General features: G+C 34.2%; 1 protein-coding gene across 1 annotated transcript; it reads right to left on the reverse strand.

The window, feature by feature from the left end:
• LOC105155711 (adagio protein 1-like) lies at window positions 308-7,893 on the reverse strand. The gene is made up of 2 exons (XM_011071633.2): window positions 7,262-7,893; window positions 308-2,472 (listed from the first exon to the last, which is right to left on the reverse strand). Exons 1-2 carry the CDS (start codon window positions 7,531-7,533, stop codon window positions 864-866), a joined length of 1,881 nt encoding a protein of 626 aa, XP_011069935.1. The 5' UTR covers window positions 7,534-7,893; the 3' UTR covers window positions 308-863.

Genomic DNA, 12,675 nt, shown 5'->3' on the forward strand with positions numbered 1-12,675 from the left:
TTGGGGCGAACCGCGCCCTTTAGGCCAAATTAGGCCGCTCCATTAAACTCAAAAGAGACGAGCAAACCAGGCAGTAAAAGTCTAAACTGCATACAGGAGGTTTGACCTGTGATCTATCGATATACAAGATCCTCTAGCATTTAACACATCAAGGAACAGTACTAAATTCAAAGAACTGCACATTGGATTTTTTTTATTTGCAATCCATAGCGTATATAGAGACTTACGGTTGCCAATTCCTGCATAGATGGGGCTCTCAGAGAGTATTTATTAGGAGATACAGAAAAATGGTTTTTTCATTAAGTCGAACAACAACTGAATCAACAAGTAGAACAAGAAAATATGATCATGGACACAACCAGTAACAGCGGCCAAACCATAGAAGTGCAGAATAAGCAACAGTCTGACAGGTCGGATGAATTATTGACATATAAAGAAAAAACCACAAACATAAATCATACATACACCCCAATATATTTTTCCTTCTATCTTGTTGCTGTGTTCCTCTCAAGCTTCATCTTACAGAACCTGAAGCACAACACCATATACATGAGTAAGCTAAAACTAAATATATTATGCCCTATGTTTCTACCGAGTACTAGCAGCCTAGAGAGAACTAACAACGGGCAGCATTTTCTCGGAAATTTCATACAAAACTCACAAAATTAAACTGAGAGCAGGCATTAGCTCAAATGCTCCAAGGAGCATTACAAGAAACAAATTCAAGAACAGCACGGTCAAGCATTTCCAAAATGCAGAAATAATCTCTACAAACTGGTTGCTTAGAACAGGTATCACGTTCTTGAAACCAAAAAGAATTTTTTTTCTGTGAAGTAGCCTGACAAATTTCGTGTTACTCGTCATTATATGACGGAGCTTGCTAGCGATAGCTCATGAAGCTCACTCAGCATCCACTCCTCCCCAGTTTGACCTCCAAGAACTATAGCTCTGGTCCCTCCAACAACGCATGTGCTATGACCCCATGCAAATCTAGGAGGCCGCCCAGGTACATTCAGAATCCTCCATGTTGGCTTCTCTTCAGTTGGATCAAGAATGTAAAGCTGGGAAGCAGAGTGAAGACCAGCCACAGAACCACCAAAAACAAGGATTCTACCACCAGGAAGACTCACTGCCACATGATCTAGCCGAGGAGGAGGTGCTATGCCTCCAGGATTTCCAGCACCGGGCATCCCACTCCCTGTAACACATCTCCAACCTGGCTCTTCCTCGCTCAAATCCATAGTGAACACATCACTTGATCGAAACCGTAGAGGACCACTCTTGGCAAGACCTCCAAACATCAAGATTTTCCGTCCACCATAAACAGACAAAGTGTGGCCCAAACGTGAAGGTGGAGTCCATGCTACAGGTATCTCCCGCCATACAGGTTTCTCCATCGACAGATCAAGCAAGAAGGTATCACTCAAAAGCACTCCAGAATCTGCACAACCACCAGAGACTATTAGCTTAGTCCCATCAAGGGTACAGGAGCTATGCCAAGATCGAGGAAGTGGTGGAGCCAAGCTAGAGATTTCACGCCAAGTAGGATGTTTGGCATCCAAGTCCAACACAAAGACATCATTAAGTAACCCTTGCCTTCCACAACCGCCAAACAGGACAAGATTAGAACCATTCACACAAGAAAGTGTGTGGCCCCAGCGCCCAGGAGGTGGAGAGCTCACTTTGACATGTTGCCATTCTGGATTTGTGGAGTTCAGGTCCAACACGAATGTATCGTTCATGGGTTGCATGTTAACACCCTCTCCACCAAAAAGAACCACACGGTTGCCAACAGCACAAGCACTAAAGTTGCAACGAGACGGTTCAACTGCACCTCCAACAGTGAGTTTTCTCCACGCTGCTGCTTCAAGAGTGGTTAGTTCCCTTGCCAATCTACCCCATCCCAACCTTTTAGCACCGGGCACAGTCTCTAGCACTCTAGTTGTTTCACTACCCCATGCATTCTGGCAGACCATTCGCCAAAGATCTTCGTTCTTTGTTAGTTCATATAGCCTCCGACAAACAGAGCCAACAGAAGCAATATCCCTTGGAGTCAATCGTGAAAGGATCTTCAGAGCAAGTACTTCATCACTTAACTGCATTATTCCACAAACCCCACGGCCGATATTCCGACTCCCATCTGAAACCACTCCAGAAAGAGAAATATTAAATCTAAACCTATCAGATGCTCTTGCAGGTTCCTTGGCCAATGATCCTGGAAGTGGGCCCAGGTCAAGAGTTACTTCAGTAAAGACCTGTATGCCAATTATATGTGTTATTGTTTCATCATCACCGTATATCGGGGTCATGCGAAGCCTATTCATCAGTGGAGATCCATCTTTTCTAAAATTTAACAATTCTCCTTCAAATTCAATCCCTTCCTCAAGACATCTTCTAATTTCAGCAACCACTGTGGGGTTCACAAGAGGATGTCTTCTTTTGGCAAATGGGCCCCTGCATTGCAAGAAGCGGCTGCAGCAATTTCGAAATAATCAAGGCTTCAGTAGGCTATCGCTCATATCACAAACATAAAAACACAGACAATGTATTTAGCAACTTCAAAAAGGACGGCTCAAAAGAGTTAAGAAAACTGGTAGCAACTCATAAAAGAGATGAGGTAAGGTCGATAACTTAATTCGGTCAAATGGTTATTATATCTTCTGTTTACAAATTAAAAATCAAAAAAATCATGAATAAAGTCAGTAATAAGCATATAGTAGCCACCTACATACAGCAATGTCAAGTACATCGAATACCAAGAATACAGTAAAATTCCTACACTTGTGCCAAACATAAAAATCTCACCATTCAAACCAAAAAAATTAGGTAAATTATCAACTTCCAAAGTCACTTTCAAGTTTCCCCTTCCCCTTCCAGCATCACTAGGTGCGTAGGATCAAATTATTACTGTCTTCTTATTATTTATTATCATTCTTTACCTTTTAGTATTGGTGGTTGAGGAGAGTAATATAACATAACAACTAGCAAATGAGTCACAGCACTGACATAGATGAGCAAAGGCCATATTCTTTGTTCAGGACATGATTAGTGATAACATCCATGGACTTCTATCTAAAAGCATAACGTGATATAGATCATAACAGAAGAACAATAGAAAGATGGATAAATCATATTATGCAGAACTTTTCAAGTCAGTGCTTCACGGGCCAATTAACACTCCGAAATAAAACGAGAACACAAACTTCGCAAACAGGAACCCCTTTCCACACATTAGTTGAAACATTTCACTAACTCCACTTAAAAAAAAAATTATACCTCTGGAACAAAGTGGTTGAGATATCAGGATTATTACCAAGTGAAGATAAGAAACAAACAAATGCAAGACTAACACAGCAATATTTCCACCAGAAGTTGCTGGTGAGAAGACCAAAAGCTTCTATTTAAAGCCAAAGATACTTTTACCAAAAAACAGTCAGGTGAAACAATGTTAAACCGAACCTAATCTAAGTTAGGAAAGTTATACCATCCTTGAGTAGCGCAATTAAACTAAAAAGGTAAGCTAAAATTTGCAGATCTTACAGAATACCATACAGCTAATGCATCCGTTGACCAAATATCTTGACCAACATTTGCAGGCATTGCCTTACGAAAAGGAAGTTGCTAAGAAGTTTAAGAAATAAAATGTTGCTTCACTGCAAGAGGCATTCGGCAAAAACATCATCTACCATCAACTCAATCTAGTTTCTACTCTCTTCAGAAACTTGGTCAGAAACATTTAGATACCAATAAATCCATTCAATAGAATAGGTAATTACTCCCCAAGGACCCGAACCCAGTTCTACACTTCTACAACAGTTATTTTTATTAGTCTAGAAATTCCTTATTATGATCACTGAAGTCCCTAGATTCCTATGTTCCTCCTATTCCAGCAGCAATAGATCTATATTTAATAAGTGCCGCGTTAACTAAGTCAACTAAGCTAATAATCGAATAGAATGATGTAAAGTGTAATACAAACAAGGATTTGCAGTGTTTCTGACTTCTTGCCCAAAGTCAAAAGAATCCATTACTAAGGTTCTTGGAAAGCTTTTAACAAAGAAATCAACAGATCACATTCAAAGGTCTATCACCACTTTCAACCTTGTGAAAACTACAAATGACACAAGAACCAGATACCAGCATTTGACGCATGTGTTGAAAAGCTTCTCAAAATTTCTTGGTGTTCATCACAGGCATAAAAAAGATTGACAGAGCTTTAAATAATGAACTAGCATAATAGATAATCAACAGAAACTGGTGCCACCAAAAGTAATAATATCTCAAAATAACAAATCCAACCCTCAAGTCTGTTTATGACTTTATGTTGTCCAAAAACAAATAATAGCTGCTGTCCAGTCCCTCTCACCAAAACCATTTTGGAAGCAAATTCTCAATCTAAATATTTATCCAGAACAGCTAATAAAGTATCTTTTTTTTCCCCTGTGTCAAGCATGTCAGCATTAGGATATGATACAGTCAGGTTTTCCCATTTCCAACAGACTATCATGCTTGAAAATTTCAGTGTGTCATATGCTATAAAGGCAGCCACAAACCACCATACATCAGGCTCGACCACTCTGGCCAACACTTATTCTAATTTTCCAATTATTGACTCAGAATCCAGATCAAAGTTATCGACTGAAAGTGAAGAACAAAATACCAGAGTCAAAGAGATATATTCAGTAAAACACAAATAAACTTAACTTACACATGCTACGAAAGCAACAGGCTGGATTCCATATTGGACACTTCATGTTCACATGCCAACAACCCCCCCCCCCAGCCCGAGAAAAAAATGGGCATAGTCAAGTGGAAGGATACACAGAACCAAAAGGGTGTGTTAAAGCAGCAGACAATAAGTGCAATGCAGGGCAGCTGACAACCTAGGTTGATGACATAATGAGAAAAGCATGCCCAAACTATCATAATCTGAGAGAGAGAATATTCTTCAAAAATGGAAAAGGTAGAAAACCTCGAGAAGAAAATAGCACAAGCTGATAGGAAAAATGAGAGAAGGGAATTAGTTTTCAAAGATTATTTATAATTCTAACGCTTCTTTCTCCTCTTTTCAAATCTTTGGGCAAATAATTTAGTGTCAACTGAACATTTCCAACAGAGCATGCCCAAACTATCATAATCTGAGAGAGAGGTAACTTTGAAAAGGAGAGAATATTCTTCAAAGATGGAAAAGGTAGAAAACCTCAGAGGAAAATAGCACGAGCTGATAGGAAAAATGAGAGAAAGGATGTTTTCAGACATTATTATAATTCTCAAGCTTCTTTCTCCGCCTTTTTCCAAATCTTGTGGCAAATAATTTAGTGTCAACTGAACATTTCCAACTTAAAACAAATCCTAATTCCCAGGTAATCATCGATTTCTGCTTCACTCAACGCCTGTCCTAAACCAGTTCATACCTAATCCACTTTAGCCAAACCCCTCTATTTGGGTTAAAGTCCAATTTTTTTATTTGATGCCCGCCACTCTTTGCAATTTTACTTCTTACCTTAAATATGTATAAATAATTGTTCTTCTCCCTGGATTAAAAGGAACAAAGAAACATTGCATAGACACTAGATTTTGAAAGCTCTTCACTCAAAGTCCAAAACATTACCAATCCTTCGAAACACGCAAAGCTTCATTTGCAGCCTATTTGGGCCATTCCAAGAAGTCTCCATATTTTCTGTCATTGTCACCCACAAAAGATACCAATATAGAAAATTTGCAGCTGACATTACAAAAGATATAGATGTTCACTACAGAAGGTCAGACGCAACACATCGTAACTGATTAGCACAGATGAGGTTCACCTCTCTTTCTTCTGGTCACAGCAGTTCCTAAGCCTAAGGTTGTAGGCAGAGAATCCTCCCAAAGCTAGAGGTTAAAGCTCAAAAGATACTCCAGTTTAGCACTCATCTGTGAAACCAGGTACTGGGTATATCTTATGTTTCTAACTTCATTTGGCCATTTCAACTGTCAAATTGTCATCAGACTCCATCTAATGTTTTAAATCTGAACTCTGATTGATATCTCACCTAAGTTCTGTAACTAGGAAAATCCAATTGGCACATAAAGACCACAAATATCACTTAAAACTTAATATACAGTTAACATAACATAACAAAGTAAAATTACATAAACCAGGTCGCATTTTGTGCCAAAAAAATAACCATGTCTCAGTAAACTCAAAAACCACCTGTTCGACATAAATAAAATTATAAATGAACTTATAATGTATCCTGTGGGCAGTTCAACTTTCAGAATATAATTCAAAATGTTGCAGTACAACTTTCTTCCAGTGAGATATGACATTCACAATAAGTTATGCTGAATGTCAACTTGTTTAATACTTAATACAGTCACAACCAGACTACCAAGTTTTCAAACACTGATCTATCCTTGTTCCAAGTCAGGTAACTAAGACATAAAAATCAAAAGTTCATGCCTTCCTAAAAGTCCTAAGCCCATCACACATTCTTCATGTGGGACAAACCCTGATGCACTTGAAAATTTTTCTATACCATATACCAAGATAGTTGAGAGTAACAAAATTCATGCATCCATTACATATATTGCAACAGATCCGGGTCTACTGTCACGGGTCACCTCCAGAAAATAGCACATCTTTTATACCCAAGAACAGTAACATGAACAAAAAGTCATGTCATGTCGGATGTTGTTTTTAAACCAAATAAAGGAGGAGATTCAATATTAACTGTTTTTGTCCTCCAGTTATCATCTAATGTGACATTCAATACTTTTGTTTACCATGCCACCAAATCTTTAGAAACAATAGGGCAAAGGTTCAAATGTCTAAAACTGAGACGAAACAAATGTTTTCTACCGACTAATGCCACCAATAATAGAACAAAGATTACAAATCCCAAAGACCACTAAGTGCAATGCATAAATTATAACAACACACAACGTTGAACCTAGCACTGCCACTTTCTCATACTTTTTTTCGTCAACTAATGAGAACAGAAAAATTGCAACATCAATTACCTCCTGCTCTAGCCCACCCAATGTCTGTCTCATTTGTTATAAACCGTCACCATTATGTAAATGGTCCCGAGGTATTCTGTTCGTCCTCATTATTATCTGACTCAAAATTAACATCCGTTTCCGTACATCTCCACACAGATGAAAAATGAACAATTACCGATGAATTTTCATAAAGCATTTTATCCAATCATAAAACGCAAAGAGAAGTCAAGACGGAGAGTGGGAGGGAGGCAGTGGAGAGGTTCAAGAAAACACTAACCAGTTACGACCTAGAACCTCCTCAGCGCGGTACCCGGTAACCATCTCAAATACCGAATTAACGTAAATAAGGGGATTGTCAGGCTCCAAAGCATCCGTCACAACAAACCCACAAGGCGAGGGTTGCAGAAGCCTATCCACAGGAAACGGCAGCCCACCTCCGCCTCTCTTCCTCAACATAAACCCTAACCCTTCTCCACTCTCCTCTTCCACCTCCTCCTCCTCCTCCTCATCACCGCTGAGATCAGACTCCGAGTTACTATCCCACTCCATCACACCTCACCCAATCACACGACACCTTCTCCAATCACCCCATACTAACTCTGACCGAACAGATAACAACCAAACAAAAACCAAAAAAACACCACAAAACCACCAACTGGGCTTTAGATGGGTTTTAGGGTTCAAGAATTTGGGGAAGCCTCACTGCGCTTGCAAAAATGGGTTGGAGGAGATATTGGGTTTTAGCAAGAAAGATATAGATTAGTAATCTAGAGAGAGAAACTACGGCGAGCAACAGAGCAGCTTGAGGTAGAAAAGATCTGCGAGAAGTGTGTGCGAAGTTGTAGTAGTACTAGTTTTGGGTTAGGCAAATGGAGATACGAGGGAGATAATGCTACAGCTGGCTTTTGTTTTTTTGACTTTCATCCATAATATATACAACACAGCTCTATGTCCAATGCGTGTCTATAATTTTATTAAATATTTTTAAAATTTATGATCGTTTAATAAATATTTTTTAATAATTTAATATAAAAAAATACTTGTTAGATGATTATTAATTTTAAAAAATACTTATAATTATAACAAAATTCAGAGTAATCCAATATAATGTACCTTAATTTTTAAATTTATTAATTTATGAAAAATAGCATGAATAATTGATCTTAATTAATATTTCTTTAAATACTTTTTATTAATTTTTAAATACGCGTAAATTTTAAGTATTTTTATAGAAAAAAAATTAAAAACTTAAAAAGACGATTTCTCAAGGGTATTTTAATAAATATATATTCCGTCAACCAAAATTAATTACTCTGACTCTCCACGTGTAATAAATAGTATCGGTCTACAATCCATTTTCCCCTAACAAAAGCATATTTTAGTTTCAATAAAATTCCATAAAAATTTAAATTTACGAAAATTTAGGAAAAAGACGATGTAATTATTCCAAAAATATGTAAAAATGGGATAGTTTTTTTTTTAAAAAAAAAAGACCGATAATTTTTTTTTTAAAAATATAATTTTCATTAAGTAAAGCAATACAGTACAACAAGGTGATCATCAGGTGGTTACTCTATTACACTGACACTTTTTAAATTGCGTAGATTAAAAATAAAATAAAATATGTTTTAAGTATACATTATATTAAAGAAAATGATGATTGGAAAAAAAAAATAAAGAAACTAAAATATGAGACTTCCAAATTGAGGGTCTTACTTTTACCACTTTTTTAAATGACGAAAATTGAATTTTTTGTAATTACCAAAGAAGCAAAACCTAATCTTTTTGCAATTGTGACAATTACCGAATTTAAGTTGTGGTAGTGAGTTCAATGTCAAATTGGCACCATTCCAATTATTGCTGTCTCATTCTCACGCAAAATTCGAAATTATTTACATCTAATTTGTGATAATGAGGTGTTGCTCCAATTGTTATAATTAAGAGGTCGTGAATTTGAGTTGTACGAAGTCGGTGCGTATAGTAATTTTATTATTATTTTTATTTTGTTTCAACGTATTATTTAATTTGATTTCAAATGTCGATCTCGTATTCCAGAGTGAATTAAATTTTCTATGGAAAAAATCCCATTTAATTATTCAATCCGATTTTAGTAATTTTATGTTGTTTTTCTTTATTTGCTTTATGTCGTTGGTTGATTTTAGAATATTAATGTATTACATATTTAATGTTGTAATTCTTTTGTTGATTGATTTAAAAATATCGATGTATTTAAAAAAATTAAATATCTAATATTATGTTATATATATACCGAGTATAAATATAAAAAAGAATAAATTACATTAACGATAAATATTATATTGTTCCGGCGTAAGATAATTCACAATAATATTTTCATATTCTATGTATAGTATATTGAATATATATATATATATTTATAAATATATATATCTATAGTATTATAAGTAAAAGAGAGAGAGAAGTGTTATAAATATAAAGTCGATTTTGATACTGTTCTACTAAAATTTGTGATTCAAAAAATGTCAATTCAACTGATAAGATAATTAACTTATTCAAATTTTTAAATTTTACATTCACTTAAATATCCAATTAATATACTTTATTCTTACTTATAATATAATTTAAAATATCAAGAATTATTTATTATATATACACAGGAAAAGCGTGTCAGGACTGCTTGCATATATAAAAGAAATCTTGAAATATATAATTGATGCACACAGTGGCGAACTCAAAAATTTGGCTTAACCCTATCAAATTTTAATTAATTAGGTGGTAAATAAAATTATTCAATTTCCAAAAAAATTAATTATTATAATAATCATTACAAATTAAATAAATATAATAATGTCAGTACAATTGATTCGAACAAATTTTATTCCGACAACGAGTGATAGGTTGAAACTTACAAGCAAGAAGATTTGATAATTATAACTTGGTGTTGAGAAAATCACAAGATAGCAAACTTTTTTTTTTTTTTGGGCTAAATGGAAACTATGTGATTCTAACTAGTAGAAAGAGACTAAAACGAGAATGCCGAAGTAATTATTGTTTAAACAAATTAATATTTTTTTTTTATTAATAGGTAAAACAAAGTTCAGACCTAAGACTTGATAGGCTAATAGATCCGAGACGAAGCCAAACCCTATCGGCCGCTAGCGCTCGACGGGGCTTGGCTTTGCCCCTGGACACACGACTAAAGAACTTTTCTCAATAAATAAAAATTGGGTTATATTTGGATTTTCTTTAATACAAAAAAGTAAATATATTTGAAAAGAATATAGTAAATTTCAATATTGTTAAAAAAAATATGAAATGGTAGGAAAGATATACATTTTGACCATGTTTGCCCAAATATTTCCTTTTTCCTCTAATAATACCAAACAAAATTTCCAAGACTCAATGGAGTACAAGAGTACAACATTTTTTTACTCGGGGTGTGCATGATTGGGTTCACTTTGCTCCAAATTAGAAGGAAACTTTTACTAGGAGTTGTCAATAAATTAGATTAAAATTATTTAATTATCATCTTCAAATAAAGCGAATTGACTTGGTTACATTCAACTTATTTAGTAATCAAGCTGACAGGTAAAAAAAAATAAAGAGTGGCAGTAGGACACGTTAGAGTGGGCCTAAGATCCGCCCGATAGGGTGGGCCTAACCTTTTAAATTGAAACGAGATTTGGAGTGATTGATCAACTATAATTTTCAAATATATGAAAATTTAAAATTCTTGATCTCTTAATCTATCTATTTATTTATAAAGAATGTGAGTTTGCGTCAATCTAAACTACGAATCACATAAATTGTAACTCGTTTTTTTCTTGCCTAATAATTTTATATTTTAAAAGAAAACATATAAAGAAAAATAAAATTTAATAATACATCCGTGAAATTATTATTACTTGGGAAGAGATTAATATTTATATCATATTACTAATATAATTTTCATTTTATAACTCTATTATTAATAATATTAAAAAAAATATATAAAATAAAATAAAATATACATGAGAAGGTCTCGAATTCAACGCCCATAACTCAATTTTTTAGACTCGAACCCGCCCCGAAGAGTTTGAAAAATCCCAAACCATTGCCAAGGCTATTAAAAAACATAAACTAGTGGGGTTGTTTTCTTGCTTGCAATTGCAACTAAAAAATGAAAAAAAGGGTAATTTTTTAAAGAAGAAAAACAATTTTTTTAAAGAAAAAGTGAATTTTATAATACAAAAATAATAGATAAAAGATTATTATATAAATATAACAGAATTACATAGATATGTAATAGGTAGGTTGTAAGTAAGGCGGATTATAATAATTAGAATTACTAGTATTTATTAAAAAATTAAAATCGTTAAAATTGACTATTTTTTTTTTTTAATCTTGACTTTCCAATCCAACTAAATTATTTTTTGGAAAAAAAAAAATTTTCGTCCTATAATTTTGACTTGAATCCCTTTTGGTCCTTTAATTTTAGTAATATTAGATTTAATCATTTATCTATCAATTTTGTGTAGATTCGGTCCTTTAGCCTAATATAGGACTCTTTTGCTCTTTTGAGAATAAAGCTTAATAGTCCATCCTAATGCTATTCTAAGGCCCAACATGCTTCCAAAATAAAACTAAGTTTCTATAAATTCATACCTTCTTGTGGGCATCAGTTATGAGATGCAAAATGAATGTAGATGGACTAAATTTGCTCTTTAAAAAGCTGTGTAGGGATAAAATTGTTAGAAATTGGGTCAGAAGACTAAAAGTACACATTTCTTAAAGTTACAGGACTAAAACTAAAATGTGTAAACTTAAAGGACTAAAATTAATAGCAGACAAACTTAAAGGACTAAACAAATAATTTTTCTTATTTTTTTATCATATAAAAATATCTTTTATTTAAATTTGATATTTTTATATTCTATAGCATATATATACACACATAGTGTGCACAAATACTATATGAATCACTAATTTAAAGTAAGGACCCTAAATTAGTGGCATCCTTCAAGTGACTCACTTTCAAAAATGTTGCTATTCACCTTAGTTGGTTGGCCTTCTAATGTCAATGTGATAAAAAGCCATTTTATCACATGGATCAAGGGAAGCTACTTCTAATAAAATGCATTAAAATATTTAATTCCAATAAATATATTAATAATTTCAAAACAAATAAAATAATAAATTACTGTACGAGTAGTCCGTCACCCACATACGTGGACCTCTAACTTAAGACGTGTGCTTAGTAAAGAGTTTTGAAACATCAATCTTGCTGTTGAGGCAAAAGCCTAATTGTCATGAATGAAGGAAAGATGAACTATGTTTAAAATAAATAATAAAAAAACAACCCTATAATTACAGACGTAAACTCTTTAATTCAGCTCCCAAGAACCAAACAAATTGATGTCATATGCAATTTTTCATATGAATCAATTGTCGTTGCACAATATATTATGACACGTCAGCCATAGTATCACTAGTTAGTTTGTGAAAAAAGTCTTGCTAGGAAAAAATGGACCTTTCAAGCTTAGATGTTATTCGAGTCCCATATCTTCATGCAACTTATACAAAAATGCACCTTTAAAAAGCACAAAATACTTAAAAAAAGAAAAAATACGTAAAAACCCGCAAGTTTTCATTCTCACAATAAAGCACCAGATCCTTCCATATATAGGGATATAATAGTCACTGAAAGGAAACGACCCCTTTCACGTCTCTCGA

Source organism: Sesamum indicum, linkage group LG2, assembly GCF_000512975.1.
Source record: "Sesamum indicum cultivar Zhongzhi No. 13 linkage group LG2, S_indicum_v1.0, whole genome shotgun sequence".
In the NCBI taxonomy this organism is placed as follows: Eukaryota; Viridiplantae; Streptophyta; class Magnoliopsida; order Lamiales; family Pedaliaceae; genus Sesamum; species Sesamum indicum.

Coding starts and splice junctions, on each gene's coding strand:
- LOC105155711 (XM_011071633.2), bottom strand. CDS start 7,533: ATGGAGTGGGATAGTAACTCGGAGTCTGATCTCAGCGGTGATGAGGAG. Junction 2,473..7,261: donor GAGGTTCTAGGTCGTAACTG/GTTAGTGTTTTC, acceptor AAATTGCTGCAG/CCGCTTCTTGCAATGCAGGG.